The sequence below is a fragment of the Acomys russatus genome, chromosome 2, assembly GCF_903995435.1.
Source record: "Acomys russatus chromosome 2, mAcoRus1.1, whole genome shotgun sequence".
Taxonomy (NCBI): domain Eukaryota; kingdom Metazoa; phylum Chordata; class Mammalia; order Rodentia; family Muridae; genus Acomys; species Acomys russatus.
Genome location: NC_067138.1, coordinates 63,927,369 through 63,941,764, shown reverse-complemented (window position 1 = coordinate 63,941,764; position 14,396 = coordinate 63,927,369). Strand labels below are relative to the sequence as shown.

At 38.2% G+C, this 14,396-nt stretch overlaps 1 protein-coding gene across 1 annotated transcript in view; it reads right to left on the bottom strand.

Moving 5' to 3' along the window:
* Window positions 1–7,702: 7,702 nt before the first annotated feature.
* The window catches only part of Fsd1l (fibronectin type III and SPRY domain containing 1 like), a 60,871-nt gene continuing 54,177 nt past the window's right edge, over window positions 7,703–14,396 (bottom strand). Inside the window, exon 14 of the mRNA XM_051162098.1 lies at window positions 7,703–9,056. Coding sequence (XP_051018055.1) covers window positions 8,934–9,056 — 123 coding nt within the window. The 3' untranslated portion in view covers window positions 7,703–8,933. The remainder of the gene's footprint in view (window positions 9,057–14,396) is intronic.

The window sequence follows — 14,396 nt, the reverse complement described above, 5'->3', positions numbered from 1 at the left end:
ATGCATACACACAGTGATGCATGCTGGAGTTAGATGGTATCTAAAAAGAAATGATCAGCGTTTATTATGTTCAACAATCTCTAGAAATTAAAAGTAGGAAAAAGAACTTTTTTAAGCTAGGTGGTGGTGGCGCACTTTTAATCCCAGCACTCAGGAGGCAGAGGCAGGATGATTTCTGTGAATTCGAGGCCAGCCTGGTCTACAAAGTGAGTCCAGGACAGCCAAGACTACACAGAGAAATCCTGTCTCAAAAAACCAAAATCAAACAAACAAACAAAAAAACTTTTTTTAGAAGTGAATGCTTTTCAGCCGGGCAGTGGTGGCAGACGCCTTTAATTCGAGCGCTGTGAGTTGTTCAAGGCCAGCCTGGTCTAAAAAGGGAGAACAGGACAGTCAAGGCTACAAAGAGAAACCCTGTCTCGGAAAAAACAAAACAAAAAAAGTGGATGCTTTTCAAGGGCAAATCTTGTCCTGTATAAACCTTGAAAGAGGCAGTTAATAAGAGGACTAGCCAGTTCCTTTTTTTTTTTTTAAGTGTAGACCTCATTGTTTTTTCCTATATGAGCAGTTATAATGTGCCATGTACATTTTTAAGTTTCTGTTAGTGTAATGTGGACCAGGCTTTAGATACATATGCTAACAAAAGAATTTGGAGCCTTTCAAACAAAACTGGCAGTCCTTTTCTTTTGGTTATCTTGGACATAACTTGTCAGCAACTTTTTTTTTTCAATTCACCTCTAAATTCTCCCCACTTGTAACTTATTTTTTTCCCAGTATAACAAGGTAAACACAAACTGCCATCCATTATATATAACGGCATATATATTACAGTTATTTTTCTGGATGCAGCTTGGGAACAGGTCTACACAGGTCCTCAAAGAAAACTTAAGAATGAGCAGGAAGGGAGTTCTGGGGTACTGGCTATTTTACACAATAATCTAAATCTGGGTATGTTGGTGAAAGCCTGAAGAATTCCACCGCTAGTTTCATTTCCTGCTGCTGTGATAAAATACTCCGACAAGAGCAATTTATAAGGAAAGGTTCATTTTGGCTCAGTTGCATCCTATATCATATTAAGAAGTCAAAGAGGCAGAAGCTTGAGGAAGCTGGTTACATCACATCCAAAACCAGAAAGAGTAAAGAGTTAATGTACGCTAGTATTCAGTTAGCCCTCTCTTCAGTCCACGACCCAGCTGGTGAAATGGTGCTGTCCATACTCAGAATAGATCTCCTCACCTCAATTAGCTAAGGGGAGCCCCCTACCCACCCACCTAGCCTTCGGTACTCCCACAGATTAATCTATGTGAGACAATCTTTTCACTGAGACTCCCTTCTCATGTGATTTTGTATCAGGCCAAGTAGACAATTAAAACCAACCCACACACTTACGGACTACTACTAGGCGAAGCTGGGAGCTTGATTTCCACTATGGAGTTTCCAGAGGAGTCAATACAAAGCAGAGTTAACTAAGCATTTTACCAATAGTTACATAAAATCAAGATGCCAGAGGGAGGCTCTCTTTCCCTACCCATGTCCTTAATTTTCCCTTTTTATCCTGACTCAGAGAAATATGGAAGCAAAGTAGACATGATCCCTGGATTCCTTCCAACTGTGATTCTACAAAGACGGGTGCAGTGGGAGCCGAGGTTAGGATCTGTAACCCAAGTACCCGCTGCATGTACATCCTTGTATCTCACTGTATACTACTGGATGTCTCTAGAATATGCATAGCCTTCCCTTGATAACATTTTATCACTGGCTTTATTATTCCTTTTGGTGTTGGCATTGAGCACAGTGAGTATAAGCAACTAGTACTATGCAACGTAAACTCGAAACTTCAACAGAAAGTAGAGTGCACATACTTTTCCAAGGAAAGGCGCAAATGTTGAGGAAGCCAATTGCCATATGGTTTCTGTTATGGTAGTTCTGTTTGTAGAACCTACAGTTGCTGGAGTGGGTTGTTTGTGGGAAGGTCCTAAAGGTTACAACTGGTTTGCTACTGGACCTATCTCTTTGTCTTCTAATCGGCCAGCATGTGAGCAAATAGTTTCTCTCATAAGCCTGTCACTACCAGCAAGATGGTTCGGCCACCACACCTTCCCATATGTGACAGATTTCTGTCCCCTCAAAATACATCCTCTTCTTTAAGATGCCTGTCAGATATTTGATCCTAATCACAAAACACAGTCTACGTATTTATATTACTGACTGCAGGGAGGGATACAAAGAACATATATAAGCCATCATATAAAAATACAGCTTGCAGGTACAAGTTAGAAAGGAGAACCTTCAAAATTCTGATAGTCTATTTTTATTGAAGGAACTCTGAACTGTGGAGGCCAGTTCTTTGCCTAGCAACAAGATATGAGGATGGATAATCCATATTTGCCTTTCTTCAATGCCTTGCTTCTATTTTTATGTCACAATGCTACAATGCATAGTATTTTTTTCTGTGCCTGTATATACAAGAGAAGTCATTGATTTCGTTAACTGTTAAGTTACACCCACCCATAAACCTTCTACACAGAGTACTGCCCCCTCAAAACCTTTGTCACGTGCTTCTCCTCATAATGCAAGGCTGCCTGTTTTCCTTTGATCTTTTTCTTGGTGACAAAGACCATAAATATAGGAACTACAGCCAAAACATAATTATCCAATCATTGCTTTGTTCTTTTCCCCTTCGATTTGTTTCATGGTACAATACTCACTGCATTAAAAGGATACAGTTCTGAGGCTGGGTCTCTTAGTAAGTACCTCTACCAAAATTCAACTTATGGTTTTGATGAGCCAACTATTGCATCTTCAGTGTATAAAACAGCAGCTACTGGTGGCATGTGATTGTTTAAATTGATATAAATTTAAAATTCAGCTGACTAGTACATTATTGTCAGTAGCTGCCTGTGGCTAGTGGCTACTGAATAATACAGGATTCCCATCATTTTATAAACTATTATTAAGTGGCACTGTCCAACATATTGTGAGGTAATGGGATTATGACTTTTAGAATATTCCTTCTTAATTACTATGGGTATTTAAATAAAAGTTGATAAAAATAAAACACTGGCACAAAAGGAAGCAAAGAAAAAGTTTAATTTTTAGAAGGGATAATACAGGTGCTTTTGTAAAAACCTCAAGTGGAACAGTTTATACAGAACATACAATCATTTCAACATACAAGTACTACACTTTGAACACCCATTTTAAAGTTTTAAAAAATCATTCAAAAAGGCTTTGTCTTGTTTCCAAGGAAAATGAGGCAGTGTGCTCATCTCACACACTCTTGCAGCACTGTATATGTCACGTGTAGTTTATCAGGGGTCTTCATCCACACTTCAAGGTTAAACCTGAGGAGCTGTAGTTTTTATTATCACAACTGCATAGCAAAATCATGTCCAGATAACAGACACACCAAAATCCTGTAGAGTAGGATAACTTGTAAACTATCTAATACACCCAATTTAGAGTGACACAAATATGTCCAGACAGATAATAACTGATATGGGTTAACGAACAAGATTTTGAGATGTTTCTTTTTAATAAAAAAAATTGATGAACATTTGTCAAATGCAATAAACTGTTGAGCCATCTGGTTGTTGGCAAAGAGCTATTTCAGGCAAGCTCACTCTGCATGGGGTTCCAGCTAATCTAAGTGGGAAGTGCAAACTCCTGGGGGAAAAGGAGCTAAAGTAATTTGCTTATTTAGGCTTCCACTCTACACATGGATGCTGCGGGGAAACTTTTACAATCTAAAAGTTGTGTAGTTGATGAGAAATATACAAACACTCAACCATGCACAAAGTAAACTAATAGTAAAGGACATGTTAACAAGAGGTCTTATTTTTAAAAATCATTTAAACTCATGGTAACACCAACTTAAGAACATGCCTTTTCAAACCAAGCAGCATTTACAAGTATCCACACAGCCACTGTTAATGAAAACCACCCCCTTTACATAGGACTCCATTTCATTACACTCCTCACAACAGTCCTGTGAGGTAGGCTAAACAAGGTACAATATTTTAAGTAAGGCAATAGAGGCCCAAAGGTGATGAGTGATTTACAAAGAGGTCCTAGATTACTGTATGGGAGAGCTATGGTGATTAATTTTAAATACTTAAAAGAATGCCAAAAATCTTAAGGACAGCAGCTTTTGCCTGAAGTTAGTCTCCAACTTTAGCTATTGTATCTTAATAGAATCAGCTATGAATTTGATTTTGAAGCGTCTCCATTAAAAGATCTATTAGTTTCTGTCCTTTGGTACCGTAGAAATACTAGAAATGTTAAAAAAAGAAACTCTTCTCATAGCCCTGTGCTCACCAATATTACTAAAATGCCATTAACCAATCTCTCCCAATTTGATTATAAAATTGATTCCGCCTTAAGTTCCAAGCCAATTAAATACCTTCACTGACCTCTGCCACATACTGCATATTCTTCTGCATGTTTATTCCTAAGCACCAGCTTAAGTTGACTGTTACTAACAAAATACATCATTTTAAACAAATATAACAAATGATTATGAAGCTAAGTCAGCATATTATATTAACTCAGAAAAAGTAGTCTTTTAATATGGCTGGGTAGTCAAGAGAAAAGTTCTATGGTAATTTCTGGTATTGATTACTAAGCCAGTATTATTAACATTCATATGGCGTGTCCAACCTTCCAATGCAGACAAAAGCAGCAAACTATCCACTTCAATTTCAACTGGGACACAATCCCAATGGTGCTCAGATTAATCATACCTCTCAGGCAACACAATACTGACATCAGAACCACAACTGTGAACACCGTGGAGATATGCATAAAACTGAAAATACAAACCCGAGGTAATGTTGCGGTGATGATTTTTTGTAAGAAAGGACTGTCTTACCTACTCTAATTCTGGGTGCTGGAGTTATAAAAGGTCCTGGTTGACAACAACAATTTGATAGTGACTTGGATACTTAGTAAATTCATGCTTACCTTTGAAAGAATGCATATAGTGTAAAAATAAATCAGGAAACTTTTCTAGGCTTTTTGTTACAATATAAATGTGTAGTCAATTAGATAGTTTTTTTTTTAAAAAGCTACTGTAGATATACTGTGTATGTGTGTGTGTGTGTGTGTGTGAGAGAGAGAGAGAGAGAGAGGAGAGATGTGGATGGAGAGAGAGAGAGAGGAGAGAGAGACGAGGAGAGAGAGAGGAGGGAGAGAGAGAGTGAGAGAGGAGAGAGGGAGGAGAGAGAGAGAGAGAGGAGAGAGAGAGACCCGAGAGAGGGAGGAGGAGCGCGAGGAGAGGAGAGAGAGAGAGAGAGAGAGAGAGAGAGAGAGAGAGAGAGAACAACTTGCAGGAGCTAATTCTCCCCTTCCATTTGGGTCCCAGGAAACAAGCTCAAGTCATCTGTTTGGCAGCAAGCCCTTTTCCTGTGAGCCATCTTGTGAACCCATGAATGCAGTTTTTAGAAATCTAATAACATGTTAATAAAACATTATTTTTAGATTAAGACTATCAAATCAAAAATAACAGAACGAGGTGCACATGGTGAATTAAACTCTACTAGTTTTGGAAACCTAGATAGAAAGTAATAAAACTGACACCACTTCATTAAAACTCAAGTATTGTTATATGACTTTTGTGCTGATTTAACAAAGATGCAAAAAAAGCTATGAGTAAAACAGTTACAATTTTAGACTAGGGTAATATATTTCATGGTAAGAAATCTATACTGTCTTCTTTTAAGATTAATATTCTTTGGAGCAATCACTTCCCATATATATCCCTTTCCAATTTTTAAAAATTGTTTTAAAGAAACAACTGCAAATACATAAATAGCTATAATTTCATGGAAAAGATACATAGAGAAAAACTAATCATTCTAGGTAATTGACCTAATTAAAATATTTTATCATAAATATTTTCTTTTATTATTTATAACCAGGATCAATCATGTAAGTTCAAATTATACATAATATTGTTGATGGTTTGTTTGTTTGTTTGTTTTAGAATATTCAGAAGAGAACATCTTCAGAACAGAGTGAGAAGGCCCAGCCTGGCTGTCCAGCAGTTTGCTGTCACATGGTAGAGGTGCTGTCAATTAAACCCACAGACAGATGACACACTTTTAATACTTTTTAAAACCTATACCTGGAACATTCAAAAATCACTGTATATTATATTTCTATGTGCATTAGTCATTAAATTCTTGGTATGTACATATTTACCAATATTTAAAAGATGCAACACAATCAGCTGAGTCAAATGAATTGTAGCAAAATTCTTTTTCTAAAGTGCTTAAGACAGCTCCTTCCTGTCTATTTCCAGCTAAATAAAACTGGTTTGGAATTCAACTGCTCAAAAAGAAATACAATACTTAATACATGTTTTAATGAAACAGTTTTTACATGGGTGATATGCCCATTACAGTCCACCTCTCCTGCATTTCCTTCATGGACAGAGTCATGTTTGTGCTGGGCAAGCAGACATGGAGCAGTGAAGAATGCTGGAGAGGGCTTACAGGTTTCCACAGCAGATGAGGCTGAGCAAAGGACTCAGTACTTTCAATATAATGTTAGTGAGAATGTTACACATTATGATCAATTTGATAGAGACCTTATTTTGAGATGATTTAAGTAGGCACTATATTCAAGTATTTTTAATTTAATAACAATGGTAACAAACTTCCATTTAACCTAATGAACTTAGGATTTTTAAACTAAAATACTACAGATTTTTAAAAAGAGACTCTTAGTAAAGAGTCAGAGAATAGAAAAAACCTCTGATGCTGAAAGCAATGAAGATGTAATTTAATTAGTACCTAGATATCACATGATGAGAACTTGGACTCTGATTCACTGACTTTATACTTTGTACTACAAATCTGCTGAGAAAAAGCCCTTCCCAGTAAAAGTCATGCATTTTCCAAAAAACGTTTGGAAATTTTATATGACGGTCTCAAATGATGGGATGAGGACAAGGAAGACCCACGCGTGCTCCTCTAGCCCTCACCACTACAGCACAGTGGTGCCCGCCTCAGATCCAGTCCTCAATGAGCATGCGCTGAGGGAAAAGGCACTGTATAAATGAGAAGACACAACTATGCAAGATATCATATCATAACAAAAAGTTCTATACAAGAACAACTGGCTTTTTCCATGTCAGTTTTGACAACACAGCCACATAAAGCAATTACAGTGAATTTCTGCTTTCAGGTTTGAGTCTACAAAAGAGTAATTGCTTTTTCCTTAGGTCATAAAGTATTCCTGTAGGTAGCACAACACTGAAAAATGTCTTTCAAACAATGAGAAATGAAAAGTACAATGTTGCTTTGAGGAACAGAAACAATATTGACATACTTCATTCTATAAACTGCTTTAGTCTTAAAAATTATTAATGTGTTATCAGACAATAATGTAGATAATTGTTATTTGGAAAATATAATATCCTAGGTCAAATTTGTTTCATCAACAGAACAAAAACAATCATGCCAGTAAGCAGTACCTTTAAGAACAAACACTACTGCTATCATACAAGCCACATACAGAAAAGCAACGATGTATATACTTCGCCAGGCAAGTTTGTCAGAGCTCAAGATACTTAAAACAAAAAATGAATTAAAAGTCAAATACTCATTTCTTTATCATTATCTTTATCGAATTGCAACTTCTAGTTTGGCTCAAAAAACTTGAGTTAAAAGTATTAATTGGCTCAAAAGTCTTGAGTTCAAAGTTTTAGTCAACTTTGTAAAAAAAGGTTTTTCTGTTAATAACCACACATTTTACTCAGTGTTTCACAAATTGCTTCAGATTTGGGAAAGATATATCTGTGTTCACTTTTTGAAGAATCATACACTTTTAAATAGTGAATTAATGAGCCAAAAAAGACAGATATAATAAAGCAAAACAAAACAAAAATCCTTCAAATAGTTGTTTGAAAAACGACATATACCAATTAAGTTGGAAACATGTTTTTAAACAGCTGGCTAAACCAATCCATATCTTTGTAAAAATAACATATAAATTATTTCAGAAAAGAATACTTTAGGCACATTCTTTATAATATTTCATAGGCAAAAAAATTACTAATGTGCAGCTTTTTACCCTTTATAGAACTTAATTAACAAACTTCCATTCTTACTAATAAGGGTCAAAATAAGCAATAATTATCACGGCCAAATTTAAGTGGAAATTTTATCAAAGATAATTATAAAAGGTGGGATTAAAGTAAAGAACAAAATCAGAAAGCATGGCTTTTTAAACAGTACCCAGGGGCCACAGGGTGGAGTGGAAGCACAAAAACACACGTGAAGAATACTCCTTTGTGCTACCTAAATTATCCTTTTCTGCTTGATATTTTGAGTTATAACCATAAGAAAAATATCACAATATTTTAGAGGAGAAAATGATATGAACTAGTCAATAAGTAAGTTACCCTATCAAAAGTTCATCTTATTTATAAAAGAATAAAATAAGCCAGTGTGAGAAAAATTCTCTGCCATCCCTAGGCAATCATTTCATTATCTAGGAAGCCTTAGGGGACTTTTTGCTTTTAAAGCTTCAGTATGAGGACTTAATGACAGCTGGTGAGAAGAAAGAAACAAGAACATGTGATGAGAAAAGGCAAGTTTTAAAAGCTTTGTAGCCCAGGCCTTGGGCTTACCGAATGTAATTACACCTACTTGGACAAGCCAGAGTAGCTTAACAAACAGAAAAATGGGTTTCAACATAACTATTTCAACACTGCATTTTTCCTATTTACTATTCAGATACCACTATGTCAGCTTCCTGCACCCCAACTGCTTGACTCTGTGACATTGCTGTGACCTCCCGTAGCTGCTTCCTATTTGGTGTGCAGTCTGACAGATTCCAGGCTTTACAGCAGAACACAGCAAACCTGATCTCCACCACTCAGAAGCATCTGTTAGGAACTGCATGGAAAACGCCAGTGTGAGCTGCAGCTACTGAGTGGCATTGTTCAGGCTGCCTGTTGATCCAGTCATTCCATTTTCACTTTTCTGAAGTGTTCTCACAGCACTTGGAACCTGCATTCCAGTGCTCAGAGAAAGTCCACCACACCAAACCTAGGACAAGATAAAAACAAAGCCTCAGTTAGACGCAAAGCAAACTGTAACTCAAGCCATCCTGAACTTCCCATTCAAAAGACAAAATACACATGTGTGAACATCAACACATCCCAAATTGATTAGCTTCATGTCTGAGCTGAGGAGAGAGGGAAAGGCTCACAGTGGCTGAAAGAAGTCTTTGCAATAGCAGAAGCCAATGACACTACACCCAAGAAAGGGAATGCAGGGCAACAGTAACTCAAGAGAATAAACCAGATTAACCTCAGCACATAATGCTCAAAACAAACAAAGATTCAACAAAAAGAGATAATGATAGATCAATTTCCCTCGTGAAGGCTGATGCAAAAATATTCAATAAAATACTGGCAAACCGATTCCAAGAATACATAAAAATGACTGCCCACTATGATCAAGTAGGCTTCATGCCAGAGATGAAGGGATGGTACAACATATGAAAATCTGTCAAGGTAATCCACCATATGAAAAATAAAACCACATGATCATCTCATTGGATGACGGAAAAAAAAAAAAAGGTTTGACAAAATTGCAACACCTTTTCAGAATAAAAGTCTTGGAGAGATCATGGATACAAGGCACATACCTTAATATAATAAAGGTAATATATAGCAATATGATAGCCAACATCAATTTAAATGGACAGAAATTCAAAGCAATTTCACTAAAATCAGGAACAAGATAATGCTGCCCAGTCTCTCCATATCTCTTCAATATAGTACTTGAAATTCTAGCCAGAGTAATAAGACAAGCAAAGAAGATCAAGGAGATGCAAATCAGAAAGAAAGAAGTCGAAGTATCACTATTCAGATGATATGAATATACACGTAAGTGGCCCCCAAAATTCTATTAAGGAACTCCTATAGCTGATATACACCTCCAGCAAAGTGGCTGGACACATGTTAAGTTGAAAAAAAAAAATCAGTAGCCCTTCTACATACAAATGACAGGCTGAGAAAGAAACTCTTTACAAACAGCCACAAATAATACAAAATATCTGTCTCAGTGTAACTTTAACCAAGCAAGTGAAAGACCTGTATGACAAGAACTTCAAACATTTGAAGAAATTGAAGAAGATATCACGATGGAAAGATCTCCAATGGATCAGTAGGAGTAACATAGTAAAACAGCCATCTTATCAAAAGCAATGTACAGATTCAATGCAATTCCCATCAAACTACCAACACAATTCTTTACAGACCTGGAAAGAGCAATTCTCAGCTTCATATGGAAAAACAAAAAACCAGGATAGCCAAAACAATCCTGTACAATAAAAGAATTTCTGGAGGTATTAACATGCCTGATTTCATTCGAGCTCTACTATGGAGCTACAGTAATAAAAATGGTATGGTATTGGCATAAAACAGACAGGTTGATTAAAGGAATCCAATCGAAAACCCAGACATAAATCCACACATATATTTTTGGATAAATAAGCCAGAATTATACAATGGAAAAAGAAAGCATCTTTAACAAATGGTGCTGGTCTAATTAATGTCAGCATGCAGAAGAATGAAAATAGACTCATATATACCACTGTGAACAAAACTCAACTCCAAGTGGATCAAACATACCAGCACAAAACTAGATACACTGAACCCAATAGAAGAGAAAGTGGAGAATAGTCTTGAATGTGTTGGGACAAGACACAACGTCTGAACAAAACACCAGCAGCTCAGGCACTAAGATCAACAATTAATAAAGGGACCTCATATAACTGAAAAGCTTCTGTGAGGCAAAGGACACCATAGCTAGGACAAAGTGGCAGCCTACAGAATGGGAAAATATTTTCACTAACTCTACATCTAACAGGGGCCTGATATCCAAAATATATAAAGAACCCAAGAAACTAGACATCAACAAACCAAATAATCCAATTTAAAAAATGGGGCACAGATCTAAACAGAAAATCCTCAACAGACAAATCTCAAATGGCAGAGAAACAGTTTTCAACAACCTTAGCCATGAGGGAAATGCAAATCAAAATGTCTCTGAGATTCCATCTTACATCCATCAGAATGGCTAAGACCAAAACCAGAAGTGACAGCACATGCTGGTGAGGATGTGGAGCAAGGGCAACATTCCTCCATTTCTGGTCGGAATGTAAATGTATAGTCACTTTGGAAATCAATATGGTGGTTTCTCAGAAAATTGAGACTCAATCTACCTCAAGACCCAGCTATACCACTTCTGGGTAATACACCCAGAGGATGTTCCATCCTACCACAAGGACACGTGGCCCACCAATGTCCATAGCAGCTTTATTCGTAAGAGCCAGAAACCTGAAACAACCAAGATGTCCCTCAAAGGAGAATGGATAAATAAAATGTAGTAATTTACACAACAGATTACACAAGTGTTACTCAGCTGTTAATTATAGTAACATCACAAAGTTCTTAAGCAAGTGAATGAAACTAGAAAAAGTCATCCTCTATGAGGTAACCCAGGTCCAGAAGGCATACATGGTGTGCATTCACTTATAAGTGGCTATTAGCTGTGCAGTAAAGGATAACTATGCTACAGTCCACAGTTCCGGAGAAGCTAAGCAACAAGGAGGGCCCAAGGTAGGCATGCATAAATCTCCTTGGGAGGGGAAACAGAATGGATATTGCAGGTGGACTGGGAACAGGCAGGGATAGGAACAGATGGCATCAAGTTGGGGGAAGACAGAGAGACAGAGTACTGGGAGACAAGTAGAACTGGGGTAGGGGGCATTTCAGGGGTTAGGTAGAAATGTAGTGCAAAGGAAACTTCCAGGAATCTATGAGGGTGACCCTAGCTTAGACTCCTAGCAAGGGGCGGAAACAAAGCCTGAACCAGTCATCAACTATAATCGGAGAAGAGTTCCAGTGGAAGGATTGTGACACCAACCTAGGCTCAAAACCTACACTTTGTCCTGCCTGCAAGAGGTGTTGTGGTAAAAGTGGTGCAGAAGTTGGGGAAGTAGCCAACCAAAGACTGGACCAGCTAAAGACCCATGCCAAGAGAGGGAGCCCAGCCGTGACACTGCCTGGGAAGGCCAAGAACCAAAGGATGCATAGCCCAGACACCTAGGATAGAACCAAACACAATGAGGAAAAAGGTCAATAAAATGATTCCTAATGATAGCCTGCTATACTCATAAACTAGCATAATTGTCATCAGAAAAGTTTCATTCAGCAACTGATAGAAGGAGATGCAGATTCCCACAGCCAAACATCAGACAGAGCTTGGGGAATTCTGTGAAGGTGGGGCAGAAGGATTGTAGGAGTGAGAAGAGTCAAGGACACCAAAAGCAAACACACAGAATCAACTCAACAGGATGGATAGGGGGGCCCAGAGAGTGAAAGAGCAATCAGAGAATCTGGGGGAGTCTGAGCTAGGCTCTCTGCATGTGTGCTATGGTTGTGTAGCATGGTGCCCTTGTGGGACTCCTAACAGTGGCAGTGGGGATGTCTCTGACTCTTCTGCCTAATTTTGGGACCCTTTTCCTCCGACTGGGTTGCTTAGTCCAGCCTTAATATGAAGGGAGGTGACTAGTCTTTTTGCAACTTGATATGCCACGTTCAGCAGATGTCCCTGGGAGGCCTGCCCCCTTTTCTGAAGGGAAACGGAGGAGGAGTGGAAAGGGGTAGGGGGTAGAAAGGGACTGGAGGACAGGAGGAGGGAAACTGCTCAGGATAAATAAATAAATAAAAACAATTTACAACTATTTAGTAGAAAATGGCTGGAGAGATGGCTCAGCATCAGGAGGACTATCAGTCCAGGGATGGCAGCACCCACAGTGGGCTGGCTCTCCCACAGCAGTCACTAGGCAAGAAGGTGCAGGCTCGCCTACAGCTGCATCTCATAGCAGCATTTTCTCAACTGAGGTTTCCTCCTTCCAGGTAACACCTGGCTTGTGTCAAGGTAACAGAAAACAAAACAAAACAACACAACACACACACACACACAGACAGAGAGAGAGAGAGAGGGAGGAGAGAGGGAGGAGAGAGGGAGGAGAGAGGGAGGAGAGAGGGAGGAGAGAGGGAGGAGAGAGGGAGGAAAGAGGAGAGAGAGAGGGAGGAGAGAGGAGGAGAGAGAATATATACATGCAGGCAAAACCCTCATACACATAATATATATGTATTTTAATTTTGGGGGAAAATCTAGCAGAAAAGTTCAAAAACAAAACAACAGAGAAAGGTCAGTTTTTAAAAGTAAACAGTACCAGAGGAAGCAGATATCCATGTATTAAAAAGAAAAACAAACAAAAACACCCCACAGAATGTTAAGCCTGGCTGTGTACAAAAATCAGTGCAATAGAGATCAAGCACAGACTTAAATGTAAAACTTAAAAATACAAAATTTGAAGAAACAAGTGGGAAAATGACAATACAAATAATGGGAAAAGCATGAAAAACTTTCACATGTTGCTTGTAGCAATGCAAATATGTCACAGCCACTGTGGAGTACATTTTGACAACTTCTTACAAAACTGAGCATCAAATTTCAATGGGATTGAACAACTCTATTCCCTAAAGGAAAGGGAGCCATATGTCCACATAAAACACCTATGCGAATGCTTACAGCGGCTTTGTTTGTTTGTTGTCCAAACCAGGCAAAACCAAGCACACAAGTGTCCCTGAGCTGATAAATAAACAGTGGTACAAGCCAAACAAGATGGCCCACACCTGTAACCCAAGCATTTAGGAGACAGGCAGGAGGATTTCAGGCCAGACTAGTGTACAAAGAGACTTTGTCCCAAAATAATGTGAGGTAGGAATATAGCTGAGTGGTAGAGTGCTTGCTCAGCATGTACAATGCCCTGCAAAAGCACCCAGCCTCTACAGCATATACAAACAGGAAACACTACTCAACAGTTGAAAGGAAGACTGACTGCACACACAGCAGAGAGGCTGAAGTTCCCATGTGCTGTGGTGTAGCACCAAAAGTTGTACACCATACAACTCCATCTACATGACGGCCTCAAAGAGCCAAACTACAGGAACTAAAAAATGGGTTACTTATTGTTTGGGTGGGTTGTGATTGGAAATACCTATTACATGGAGCATGCCAGAACTTCCTACAGTGCTAGCCATTCCAGGCATGGCTCCATGCCTGTGCACACGACAGAACTCATGAGTATACAATACCATATGTAAGACATGCTTTAATAAACCTAACTCTAAAAATTAACCCTGTCTGCAAACAATATCCTTAACTAAGTTAATAACACTAGGCTTCCAAAAAGGAAAATAAAGATGTTTAATAAGTTTAAAACAATTTTCTCATGTTATCTAGCTATATTATTGCATAATTATAATTATTTGGAATGAAAAATAATGGATAAACTCAATAAAT